General features: G+C 37.7%; 1 protein-coding gene across 1 annotated transcript; it reads right to left on the bottom strand.

The window, feature by feature from the left end:
• Positions 1 to 494: 494 nt before the first annotated feature.
• On the bottom strand, positions 495 to 13,340 carry NUP43 (nucleoporin 43). The gene is given in 9 exon segments (XM_032216793.1): positions 495 to 2,452; positions 3,302 to 3,424; positions 5,263 to 5,414; positions 6,028 to 6,163; positions 7,076 to 7,165; positions 7,168 to 7,243; positions 11,088 to 11,165; positions 11,405 to 11,527; positions 12,849 to 13,340. Coding segments are annotated over 9 exon segments (1,248 nt in total). The 5' UTR covers positions 13,104 to 13,340; the 3' UTR covers positions 495 to 2,237.
• Positions 13,341 to 13,950: the final 610 nt, after the last annotated feature.

Raw genomic sequence — 13,950 nt, forward strand, 5'->3', positions numbered from 1 at the left:
CCTTTTTTCCCCTCTCTTCTGGCGGTGGCGCCGGGCTTGCAGGCTCTTCTGCCCCTTTGGCGCGCTTCGTGGGAGAGGCGCCACCTGCACGGTCGGACCGACAAGAGCTCCGGGAATAGCAATTTTAAGACAACTTTGCAAAATCCAGAGAAAGGCGAGGGTTGTACCTTGGGCTCAATGCGATAAACTCGGCGTGTACGGTCTCCCGCATCGGCGCTGCGTCTTAATCTACTTTGGCTAATGAAACCTACCACGTCTCAGGGCAACGCAGCTTCTGGGGGCCTAAAAAAAGATCCGTTGAGGGGAAACTGTCTCTCCTTTCTTGTATTTGTATTTATTAATTTGTCAAACATGTACAAGATAGCAGGTATAAATGTAAACATGGACATGAACGAAAGAAATGAATACAAATAAATGGGGACAGTAGGACAGGGACGGTAGGCACGCTGGTGCCCTTATGCACGCCCCCTTTATGGACCTCTTAGGAATGCGGTAAGGTCCACAGTAGAGAGTTTAAGGTTGAAGCTGTGAGGGTTAGAAGATGTAACAACTTTCTTGTTGCTTTTCAGTGTTGTAAAATAGGCCTTTTAAATGTCCAGGTGTTTGGGAGTGGTTGGCTGGCTATTACGTTGAAATGAGTCAAATTTACTGTTTGGGTCAAGCATGGCTAGCTCTAAGAACCTCCCCCCCCCTGCATATTTGTCCTTCGAATTTATCCCCATGGTTTGTCTATCGAGATTCTCAGTCATCCAGGTCATGGTTGTCCCAAAGATGCTTTTTTTTCAGGAGGGCAACTTGGACTTTCTGGTTTTTCTTTGAAGACATTGTGCTTTTTATCTAAGAAGCTTCCTTCAGCACATTGTGATGAAGCTTCTTGGATGAGAAGCCAAATGTCTTCAAAGAAAAAAACAGAAAGTCCAGTTGCCTTTTGAAAAAAGCACTTTTGGGATCCCCAAGATTTCAACAAGGAAATTACAGGTTAGATCCAGGAGGCACTTTGTGTGTGCCTGCAGTGTATTTTAAAGATTTTTTCCCCCTTCCCCTCTGAAGTGCACCTTTTTCACTCCTAGAGGGAAACTCTCCCATTGTCACTCCCAAAAGCACCTCTGTATCTATAAGTAATCCTTGGCTTACGTCCATTCGAAGTTGGAAAAAGATGGTTTTACAACTGGTTCTTGAAAAGTTTATTAATGAATCAAATTTATATTGCCAATCTCACAGAAAGCAACTGTTGATGGTTCATACAAGTTCTGACTATTGTAGCATTCCATGAATACATCGCACAAACTTGGGTGCCTGGATTTTGCTACAGTGAGCCAGTTACGTGATTGTCATTTATGACCTTAACTGCCAGTTTCCTACAGGCAACATAAATGGGGGAAGCAGGGAATTTTTCAGGTCACCCCAGTAAGTCATTCTTGTTGCTTTTTTCTTCTAAGGAAGCTGCTATGAAGTATAAAATCCAATGAGCTTGTGTTCTGTAGCAAACAATCCTTCATTGTGTGTGATTGCAGCAACTTATGTGCAGCCACTGCCAACCCTCCCCTGGCCCACCTCTGGTGTCTGCTGGTCCACTATGTTCCATAGTGCCTACCTGCAACACCCCAAATGCACCCACAGTACTTCCCACCTGTTCCCATTTAACAACCCACACAGGCTTGGGGTTATGTCAACCAGGACTACCATCAGTAAGCAGTGCTGCAATAATGTTATACTTTATAATTACTTACTGACAGCAATTCCAGTCCAATTGCCATTGTAAGTGGGGGGGCTGTCTAGAGCAAAACAGAGAACTATTGACAATTGAATAAGGGTGGGTTTTTTTCTTTCTTAAATTTATTCCAGTATCAGTGACAAATATTTCAAATAAAATGCAGTTTTAAGCATCACACACAAAAAAAATCCCAAGGGAAATACTTCTACAACCTACTTTGGTAATACCATACTTAGTATGAATACTAAAGAACTTGCAATTAATTTCTCTTTATTGGAAAAGTTGAAATAATATTTTAAAAATAAAGACAATGTAAGTAATTACAATAAACAATGCATAAATGGAAAAAAATAATATAAACATAGTACTGCTGAAGAACTACAGAAATTCATTGTTAAAAACTAGCTAACATGAATTACATTTAGTTGTATTCCAAATTATGATTCTAGAGAATGTTGTAGATTGCAATTTTAGAAAAAGAATTCTAAATTTACAGAACAGCATTGTTTTGGGAAAAATAAGGCTATACAAAGAGATCCTTCTTAACATAAATAGATTCTGTGTCAGTTCCATACACAAGAAATGATCCTAACACATCTAAACTGTTTATCGATAAAGTTGAATTTGAACTTAAATTTGTAATCTCAATGCGATCTTTAGTAGGATCATTGTTCAACCATGCACTAATTATGGACTGATTAGCCATAGAATGAGGTAGAAATGAAGTATTTCTTCCGCCTAAAATAAAATACAGAAACATTTTTTGTTATCTTCAGGTTAAAAAGAGAATTATTTAAATGCAAGGCAAATATCAAAGTATACTTTATATTGTTAAAGAACTTGGGTTTGCCATTTGTCAAAAATAGATTACATTTTGCTGCTCTAGAATAATTTTAATCATGTTCGCTGTCTTTTCCTTTCAAGTTAGGCTATAATTAAGATTTATATACCACCCCATAGTGCTTTATAGCACACACTGGGTGGTTTATAATGTCAGTCTAGTGTTCCTAACGATATGACTCCTCATTTTACCCCCCCTTGGGAAGATGGAAACACTCAACCTTGAGCCCTGTCAGGATTGAATTCCAGGCTGTGGGCAGAATTTGCCTACAATACTACATTTAACTACTGCATCACCAGGGCGCCTTGCAAAATGTGGGTGTGCATATAGCATTTTCAAGTAGCCTCATCTTGGTTTGTACAATTGGTGCACATTGGCAGGAAAAGATAGATGTTCCCAACAGATGCACATTTCAAATTACATTTGCCCTTTGAATCTGAATTTCTGCAATTTCTGTGCACAAAATGCACAGCCATACTAGTTACCAATCTAAAAGTAATTATTCTAATATTTATGTGTATTTCCTCTATTCTTCACTTGCAGAAATCTGTAGTGCTGAATGTGGGCAGCATGGAAAAATACTATACATGAAAGCATTTTACATTAGAAATACAAAAGATGTATTGTTTAAGTTAACTACAGCAATACTGACCACCAATTGACCCAGAAAAGTTCCTATTTCTATGCTAGTCTGCAAACAGCATGAAATACTTATTTAGTTAATGAAAAGTTTGGGTAAATCTTACTTGTATGAAGAAAAGATTTTCTTTCAGTCACATCAGAGGAAGCATCCCAATGCCACAGAGATCCATCTTCTGAACAAGTGAACAAATGATCAGGATTGGAAGGATGAAAGTGTACTTCCCATACTGTAAAAGTAAATACATGCCAAATATAATATGCAAAGGTAGAACATTTTTAAAAAGTTATTTACATTTCAACATTATGGTAGCAAATGTTTAAAAGTAATTTTGTACAGAAAGGTGAACTAGCAATACATGAAATAAACACCTAAGAAGTTATTCTATTAGCATATTTCTATATTCTATGTTAGCATAGGACATCTGGAAATTGTTTAATGCTTATATTACTTCTTTCTTAAGAATCCTATAGACCAGAAGTTCCTAACCTTTCTGGCACAAGGAATTGGTTTTGGAAGAAAAATTGACTTCCAGGTTGGAGGAAGATGGTTTCACGCACAACCTAGATTCTGCAGATACATTGATGAAACTTGCTCGTCCACTGTTTGCACAGACCAGTTCCTAACAAACCACAGACCACTATTGATCTGTGGCCAGGGAGCTGGGATCCCTGCTTTAGACTAAGAATAATAATCACTTCCAAATATGGTACTGATCATTTGGTTTAGTCCTTAGCAGATTGTTAAATAAACCACATTTAAATGGATTTAAACAAACCAGGACCCAGGTCAGTATGCCAACTAAATCATCATTGTTGACAACCTTTGAATTAAAATTCTAAATAAGCCATCAAAGCACATTTGTGAACCTTGCCATAATTGGATTAAATCTGGAATCCCAATTCTTTGTCTTTTTTTCTGACTTTTTCATCCAGTGGATTCTGCTCAGTATATACAGTATCCACTTGAGCTTTTCCGTGAAAAGCTCAAGAAACAACAGAAACAGCACTGGTTGTACTAGTGGGGAGAGGGTAATGACAGTGGGATGTGGGTAGTGCTATCATCCTTACTCTCCTTAACCTCTCAGCAGTCTTCGATATTATGGTCCATGGTAAAAAGGACACCACAGTCCATGGCTGAAACCTGGCAAGACAGAACAGCTTTGGGTGCACGAAGCTTCAAGATCTGGGACTTTGACATCTTTAGTTCAGGATGCAGTAATACCCCAGATAGATCGTTTGCCACTTGGGGGTTCTCCTGGACTCCCAATTCCTATTTGAAGAGCAAATAACAATCACAGCCTTTGTACAACTTTGTTGTGGACATTCCTGGATCAGGAGTCCCTGCACTTAGTCATTGAAGCCCTGATCATCTAACTCTTGGACTACTGCAATGCATTTCACATCGGGTTACCCTTGAAGAACATTCTGAGGCTTTAACTTGTGCAAACTGCAGCAGCATGGGCAGTCTTTGTGGCCCCTAGAGTGGCCCATGGTACACAATTGTTTGTGAACAGCACTGACTGCCAGTTTGCTCCCAGGTGCAATACAAAGTATGTGTTGTTAACTTTAAAGCCCTGCATGGCATGGGTCCAGTTACTTGAGAAACCATCTCAGCCCAATGTGACAAACCCACCCCATCTATTGGTCCCGTTTGTCAAGGATTTCTGGCTGGCAGAGTCCAGAACAGCCTTCTTTGCTATAGCCCCAGCTCTTTGGAACATCTTGCCCCAAATCTATATTCACCCTCTTAGCCTTCTGTGAGAGCCTGAAAACCAGGCTCTGCCAGTTGGCCTGAACCCCAATGGACTAAAAGTAGATCCCACATACCTGCTGTGCATCCCCCTCACTCCCCTCCCATCTTTTAATCATAATGTTGTATTCTTAGTGTGTATGTGTGTGCACATGCACACACAGTTTTATTGTTTTTAATGTAAGCTTCTCCAGAGTTACTTGTAGGGAGAAGCGCGGTAAACAAGATATTTTTTCAAGCACTGGTGATGTGTCAATGTGATGAAAGATTATTCCCCTACATTAGAATTATGATCCTGTTTGTTTAGGCACTTACATTCTGCTTGATGAGCATTTAGTAAGGAAACTGGCATGCTTCCTTGTCTTACATCCCAAATACTCAACATTCCATCTTGACTACCTGTAGCAACAATATGTTGTTGATTGGGATGCCTATCGACACAATGTAGAGGTACTCTTTCCCCTGTCCTGCATAGAAAAAAATCACAAAGGTGGTAGTCAAATACTATTTAAAACCCTGAAAGTAGTTACAAACTATCATGCCCTCAAAATTTCTGCTGAAAAGTATCAAGACTGCCACATTTTGGCAGAAATAAAACCAGAAGATTTTGGTTGTGCTGAGTTTTAGCTGAAGTAAAATCTAGAAGGATCCCAAACTAGTTTTAAACAAGCAAAGTTGGACTGTACCACTCCTTCCCTTGGGAGCTTTCAATCTGGCATATATCCAGCCTGTAGATTTTACCAATGTTTTCCTCTGCTCATCTCCTGGCCGTGGTTTGTATCCCTTTTCCTTATTGTGACCACAAGGACCAGGCTTGATGATCTGCCTGACTCTTACCAGTGTTTTCCTTTCTCCCCTTCCCCATAGCCAAATCTGACGTCTTTTTCTCATTCTCATCTAAATAAGTATTACCCAGATTAAAACAGTCTTATTTCATTTTGCATCTGGAACAAAACATCCAAAACACATATTTCTGTTTAAATAGACTGCCTGATATTAGCTGTGCAGGCATTTTGCACATCCCTAACGTATAACTATTTGGCTTCATCAGAGCTTTTTATATGAAAGCAAAATGCTTACAATGAAAATATTTGTGAAGGTTCACTTCCTTGCTGTCTGAAGTCCCATATTTTTAGCTGACCAATGGAATTGACTGTCAGAATCTCTGTTGTACGAAGTCGAGTCACTGCTTGGAGTGTACTGCTATCAGCATTATCTATGAGAAATTAAAGGAAACATTCATACATAACAATGCCTCTTTAAAAAATTATCAAGATTTGGTGACACAGCCATATTATAGAATGAAATTGCTTAGCAAGTACAGCATTGTGACATATTGTCTCAAAATTTGAGCACTATCTCCATTTCTCATGCACCAACTCTACATGTGAACTTTAATGCAACAAGAATTCAGGTACAAATCAATTTCCCTAAACTAAGAGCAAACACTTTAAAGTATAAACACATAGCACTCTTTCCAATAAATCACAATATTGCAGTGACTGCTCAGTTGAGAAAACAATGCTACTTTCACAATTTCTGCATACTGGAAATATTAGCTTTACAATGCCAATAAGGGCAATTCACAAATTTTCCAAGTATTGGTATATTCTTTTCATACAATCTTTGTGAATGCAACTATACAATATTCTTTAGCATGAAGATTTGAGATACAGTATTGTCTGTCCAATCAGAATATAATACTGAAAACTAGAAAGCTACTTTCCACATGAAAATACTTCCCCTTATGCACAGGACACCCTACTAAGTGGATTTCGAATGTAGTGGGCACCAGTACAGAATTATTTGAAATTTAGGTGGAAGCAGCTCCCACAGTTGAAATTCTATTCATGGAAGCTGTTGTCCATCTAATTTTACTTGGGAATGTGCCACAAATCATTCCATTTAGTAAGTCCCTTAGTATTTTAAAATGCGATATTGTTATCCCCATAAAATAACTTGGTTTCCAAATTTATACAGTGAAAATTGAATATTGCCAAAAGGGGAAGATAAGTAAGCAAACTGATACTTCTCTTTATTCTGAGCCGTTTGGAAAAAAACCTATAAGATACCTTATAGCAATATGTTGCATATATTTTATGCCTTCATTATTAGCTTATCTGCCTACCTATAGTACGTACAGCTTCCTTACGATCAGTGGTGAACATGTTTATCCTACCATCTTCTCCAATACTAAAAATTTCAGGGCTATTGCAATGATCCCAGTGCATGATGCACTTCCCCAGGAGTGATCATAATAATGTGCTTGTTCCCATTTCTGAATTAGGGAAAGAGTCCAAAATATAAGAAAACAGAATCAAACTACCTATTAATTGCACAAAAAGTTTAAATTACAAGGTTGCTTCAAGCAAAGTACTACTTCAGACAGTGAGTATATATACAATTACCGGTAATAAAATTATGCAATGTTGAAATTATAGAATATAAGATTTATAAAAATAATCTGTATAGTATATGAAAATAATATATGGAAGATTTGCATTTTCACACTACAATAATGATTTTCATTATGTAGCTGTCAATTATTCTGCTTGGATCAATAATCCAGAATTCCCTTTTTCTAATAATTGAGTATTTCAGACTGTTCATTTAGACTCAGAGTTATATTGTGAAAATATATTGGCAACCTACTATCAGTACAATCTTAACAAGTGTTGCACATTCAATTATAGACACCTGCAATGCACTTTGAAATCCCAAGACAGTGGGGCAAGACAAGGAGACGAAAAAAAAAACAACCAGAAAGCAACACACCAAAATAATGTAAAACATTTATTGTAATTCCTTTCTATCAGTGGTAGAAAATTTGTCTATGTAGTCAACTCAAGAGTTTTAGCTTTGCTGACAAAGCCTTTTGTTTACAGTGGGACCAACTGTAAAACATTTATATTCACCTTGCTTTTTATAGTTATACTAAGATTACCCTATTAGAATTTTATGTCTGTGTTATTCTTTAAGGATTCAGAACAACTTGCTACGGATTTAAGTAAATAAATCTTTATACAGCAAATTTCAAAGATGTAAAAACTTATTTTAGAAAATAATAATAATAATAATAATAATAATAATAATGTTATTAATAATAATAATTTTATTGATATTGCTATTCCCGGAGATGCCAGAGTCGAAGAAAAAGAACTAGAAAAAATAATAAAATATCACGACCTGGCTATCGAAACTACACGGCTATGGATGAAGCATGTAACAGTGATACCCATTGTCATCGGGGTACTTGGCACCATGTCCAAGAATTTTATAAGATACATCAACAAATTGCAGCTTCCTGCAACAATACCAGCGGAATTGCAAAAAACTGTGCTACTCAGAACATCTTATATTTTAAGAAGGTAGCAAACTGTATCAACCATTAGCACCAGTCAATGGTATTTGTAATGCATTTTTGAATGTTGAGTTAGCTGAGTTTCGTGTTTAATGAATAAAGTTGTTAATAATAATAGCCGAGGGTAAAGATGAAAATAATGCAAGATGTACGCGAGAGAGGAGGCTTGAAATTACCTAACCTAAAATTATATTATGATGCAGTGGCGCTATCTGCAATTAGTGATTGGACCCATTTAACCAACGATAGAATACTGAATATCGAGGGACACGATCTGGTATATGGCTGGCATGCTTACCTGTTATTCAACAAAAATTGGATAAGATTTTAAAAGTCATATCTTAAGAAATGCTTTACTGCGGGTTTGGGAAAAAATATCAATATAAACTAAATGACAAGTTACCCAGTGGGCAATTCCTAGACATGCATTGAAAATATGATATAGCCAAAAACAGGATGGAACCACCTACAGACACTTCTCACTTCCGAAAGGGGGGTTCTACACTAAATCTTTAGAGGTATTGAAAGAGGAGAAGGTAGTTCAAACATGGTTCCAGTATGGCCAATTACAGGCCAGGTGGAAAATAGACCAAAAAACTGGTTTTATCCAATTGAGGATAATTTGTTTAAACAAATAAGAGATCAAAGTTTAATGCATATAAAGAGGATATATAATGTACTAATACAGATGGATTCGGAAACAGAATTAGTTAAAGATTGTATGATAAAGTGGGCTCAAAATATTGAAGAACCAATAATGTTGGACATATGGGAAAGAATATGGGTAAGAATGTAAAATTCACACAAGCACAAAACCTGAGAGAAAATTTTATAAGATGTTTTATAGATGGCACTTAGATCCTAGAAAGCTGGCTCTATGTACCCGAATGTACAGCCTAAATGTTGGAGATGTGGTTCTCTCGATGCTACATATTTTCATATATGGTGGACTTGTCAAAAGGTTAAGGCATTTTGGATAAAAATGTGGTGGATTATGCAAAATATCTTTAAAAGAAGGATAAAGTTTACTCCCCAGTTATTTTTACTAGGTATATGTACGGACTTTACAGCGGTAGAGACTAATTTGGTTCTGCACCTAATAACGGCAGCAAGACTGTTGGTGGCGTAATACTGGAAGAAGGAAGACTTGCCTACAACTCAAGAATGGACATTGAAAAGTCACAAACCTAGCCGAGATGGCAAAAATATTGGCATATCTTAAAGACCATTCAAATGAGAGATATAAACGAGACTGGAAAAAATGGATTGACTATATACAAAACAAATATGGGACTAAGAAATTACAGATAGCCTATGCTTAAGATTAGGAATAATCTAAACTGTTCATAGCTAGTGCAACAGGAAGAAGCTGAGTTCAATGCAGAGATGTTATTAACTTTTTTTTATTTCCTTTGTCTTAATATATTGTAGACTGTGTTTGTTAAAAATCTATACCATTTACGGGCTCTGGGAAGTCGGGGGGGGGAGGGAGGTGGGGTGTTAGGGGGGAATACATAGTATGTGTTAGATTTTAAGGTAACGTGACTGCACTTGTATACTGTTGCTCTTTAATTCCACTGTAAAAATAGGACAAGCAGAATATATTAATAGATTGTAGAAATACACCGAAGGGCGGAGTAGAGGGATAGAAGAAAGAGGGGTAGAGAGGTTGGGAGAGAGGACTGGAGGGAGAGGGAGAAGGAAGGGAGGGAGTGTATCGGGAGAGAGGAGTGGTAGAGGGGGAGGGGAAGTAGGGTAGAGGGGAATGATGGAGGGAAGATGGAAAGTTGGAGGGGGGCGAAATAAAGGGTGTATGGAGGGTCGAAGAGGTACATTGGGTTTTTATTTTTGGGGGTACTGCGGATAAGAGGAATGGCTGTGTTTATTGTTTAATGTTATATGGCCCCGGTTATGCACAGTATATATGTGACTGTACGAAAATGAAAATGGAAAATAAAAACACATTTACACAGAATAATAATAATAATAACAACAACAACAATAATAATACTGGTGGGAACATAAGCCTGAAAAAGTCACCAAAAACCAGATGGTCAAGATCTTGTGGGATTTTCACGTACAAACGGACAAAATACTGGCGCATAATACACCAGACATCACACTGGTTGAGAAAAATAAGGTTACAATCATAGACATCACAATACCAGGTGATAGCAGGGTCGATGAGAAGGAACATGAAAAAATTGCAAAATACCAGGACTTAAAAATCGAAATTCAACGATTATGGCACAAAGCAGCAGTGGTAATTCCAGTGGTAATTGGCACACTGGGTGCTATTCCAAAAGCACTGGAATCACATTTAAAACAGTTAAAAATTGACAAAATCACTATCAGTCAAATGCAAAAAGCCTCACTGCTTGGATCTGCACGCATATTATGAAAATACGTTACGACGTCCTAGGCCCCTGGGTGGGGCCCGACTAGTAACCAATGCCAAATCCGGTGAAACAGCTGGCCGCTGTGATACAATTGTATAATAATACCACCAGATTACTCATTTTTTCTAGACAGAAATTCAGCTTTGCTCCTATAAGGCTTTAGAACTAATTAATTGCAAATAAATAATGAATATAATAAATAAAGCTGTGTAAGACAAGATTCCTTAACATTTTTGAACAAAGTATTTTGCTAAAGAGGACAAGGAAGAAAGATCCACTGTTTCACTGTTCAGATAGTGCTTATCTAGTTTAAATTCAAGTTTTCTTGAATAGGTAGCCTTTGTGCCATTCATCTGATAATGAAAGCAAATTCCATTTACCTGATTATTTTGATGATGCCGGAAAATGGTCACACTCCCAGTAGATGAAGCAGCAACAATTCTCTCTTGATCCAAAAACTAGGGGCGGAAAATCTAACATGTTAACACAATAAATGATTTCATCTTTAGTGAAAAAAAACATTCAGCATGGTAATACATGTTTGTATTTTTATGTGAGAGTGTATATAATAATTATAATGGCAAAAATGAATTTGGAAATGTGCTTTCATAAGTGTGGAACAGTAATATCTTGAAGCTTCCAAAGCAAAGATAATGCATGTCTTGAGGCCTCTTAAAAATATTTGAACAATTTTTACCTGCATATCCATAACATCACCACTATGTTGGATATCACAAAGCAAATGCGGTTCTCCATGATATTCACCGTTTGAGACCAAGCCTGCAAAATCTCCAACAGACCAAATGGAAATCTTATTTTCCTGTAAAATTGTAAGAAATATATATAGCACTTAGCAATAGCATATACCGCTTTACAGTGCTTTACAGCCCTCTCTAAGCGGTTTACAGAGTCAGCAAATTGCCCCCAACAATTTGGGTCCTCATTTTACCCACCTTCAGAAGGATGAAAGGCTGAGTCAACCTTGAGACTGGTGAGATTTGAACTGCCAAATTGCAGGCAATCAGCAGTCAGCAGAGGTAGCCTGTAGTACTGCGCTCTAATCACTGTGCCACCACGGCTCAGTTTCTTGTACAATGTTAATGAAACAATATGCATTCATCATTTATCAAATTATTATTTTGTAATTTATTAGATTTATATACCTTTTGTACAGGAGCTCAAAGTATCGTATTTTTCTTCCTATTTTACTCATAACGACAATCCAGGGAAGTAAGTTGGACTGAGAGAAAGAAGGACAGTACCAAAGCCATCAAGTGAGTTTCTGTGGCTGTAGGTACTATCAGAAAATAGTAGGTACAATATCAACAATATCACTAATGACATCTGCTTCTATGTATACACTATGTCCAAAAGACGTTATTGAAGAAATGTCAGATGTAGAACAAAGTTTATCAGACAAGACTGATAACAGCACCCCACTCTAATTCTTTAACTACTATTCTACAGTGGCTTTGCTATTTTCTCATTTTCAAATAATCTAGAAAAGTACCTATGATAATGATGTATACAAAGTACTATATCTTTTATTGTATATTTAAATATATAATTACTGAAACGTTTTGTTATGTTGCACAGATTATCAATTAAGATGCTCTATAAACATTTTCAGAAGTCATATATGTAGCTCTGAAAAAAGTTGTTTTAATGCTACATTTCCAAAGCAAAGGCAGATATTAATTTGTATCAATACACTGTTCCGTTATCTCCAGTAGATCCCTATTGAAGTTTCAGTAAAATGGGAGTAGTTTAGTTCAGTTGACAATTTTTAAACCCCCGAGGCAAAATTAAAGAAAGAACGCAAATTGCATTTAAGCTTAAAATTACTAAGCATTCTTAATTCTTAGCCACGTGGTGGTTCACTAAAGCAAAACAAAGGGGTCTATTCACTAGCGACAAAAACAGTGGCGCCCAAACTAAGAGGGATTAGCTTAAACTCTCAACTAGGGGGAAGTCACAGCCATGGTTCAGGAAGACTCCACATCGAGAAAAGCAAGCAAGTTTTCGCGAGCCATGGCAGTTGGAGGGCACATAAGGCGGGGAAAAGCCGAAAAGATGGTTAGGGAGGAAAGCCGAAAGAGCTGAGGAAGGAGAAACGCCGGTCTTGCGGGCGTCAGAGTTACCTCATTATCCCACGAGCCGGTGGCGAAAATCTCGGGAGGCTGCAAGGTCGTGGCAGATACGGGCCGCCAGCGGGTCTTACTGATTTTCTGGGATACATACTTGCCCACTACGTCCTCCATATTCGGGGAGAGACACTCGCTCCCGCGCAGCACGATCACGCCGCAGATTTTCAAAGCCGCACTCTTGATTGGCTCGCAAACGTCACGAGAGACGGCTTCCGAAGGAGGACAAAAAGCGCTGTACAGTAAATACATTCAGTAGTATCAATGCATTTTCCAACCTGGCAGAATGGAGACTACAGCGCCCAGAATTCCTAAACAACAGATTTAATTGCCTGCATGAGAATTTTGGGAGTTGAAGTCTCAGTAGAGGTGCAGATCTTGAGCGAATCGGCTTGAAGGAGGCTAGAAGACAACAGGAGAATTTAATAATACTTGTTGCTGAATCAAGCAGACATGCTTCTGCTGTTTAAACTATTTCAGTGTTTTCCCTATAATTCCTTTTACAAGATATAATCTCATTTGAGTCTAGCTCAGTTCCTGGAGAAATCATAAACATGTTCAAAAACTGTGCCAGGTTATTTTTGAAACTGTTCTGTTTTTCCCATTTAGCTTTCAATTTGTAGGGATGTAACCTGGCTGTTTTTGCCTGCTCTCAAAAAGATGAGCAGGGTTGAACCTGGCTAATAATTGGAGGGGAACCCACCTGAGAATCTCAGTACTGTATATTTAATAGGAAAATATTAATGACAATTTCCATACTACTTCTAAGAAAATTACGACACATCAATAAAATTATAGGAGCTGAGTTTAACTCGAGAAACTTTTCTAAAGGTAGACAGTTATATAACAATTCCAGAATTCTGAAAGAACAAGAACAATGCTACAGCAGAATGAAGTAACACTGAAGACAAGTGCAGGTAGTCCTCAATGCACGACCACAATTGAGCCCAGCAATGCTGTACCTGTTTCTTTAAATCATACTGTATAATGTGATTGGTTGCTGTTTTCCTCAATCGCCATAAGAAGTAGCCAGAACGACTGTTAGTTCTCTGTTTGTTAGATGCTGGGCTGATCTGATCTGAGTGTTTTGGAAGCTGGC

This window comes from Thamnophis elegans, chromosome 4, assembly GCF_009769535.1.
Source record: "Thamnophis elegans isolate rThaEle1 chromosome 4, rThaEle1.pri, whole genome shotgun sequence".
Taxonomy (NCBI): domain Eukaryota; kingdom Metazoa; phylum Chordata; class Lepidosauria; order Squamata; family Colubridae; genus Thamnophis; species Thamnophis elegans.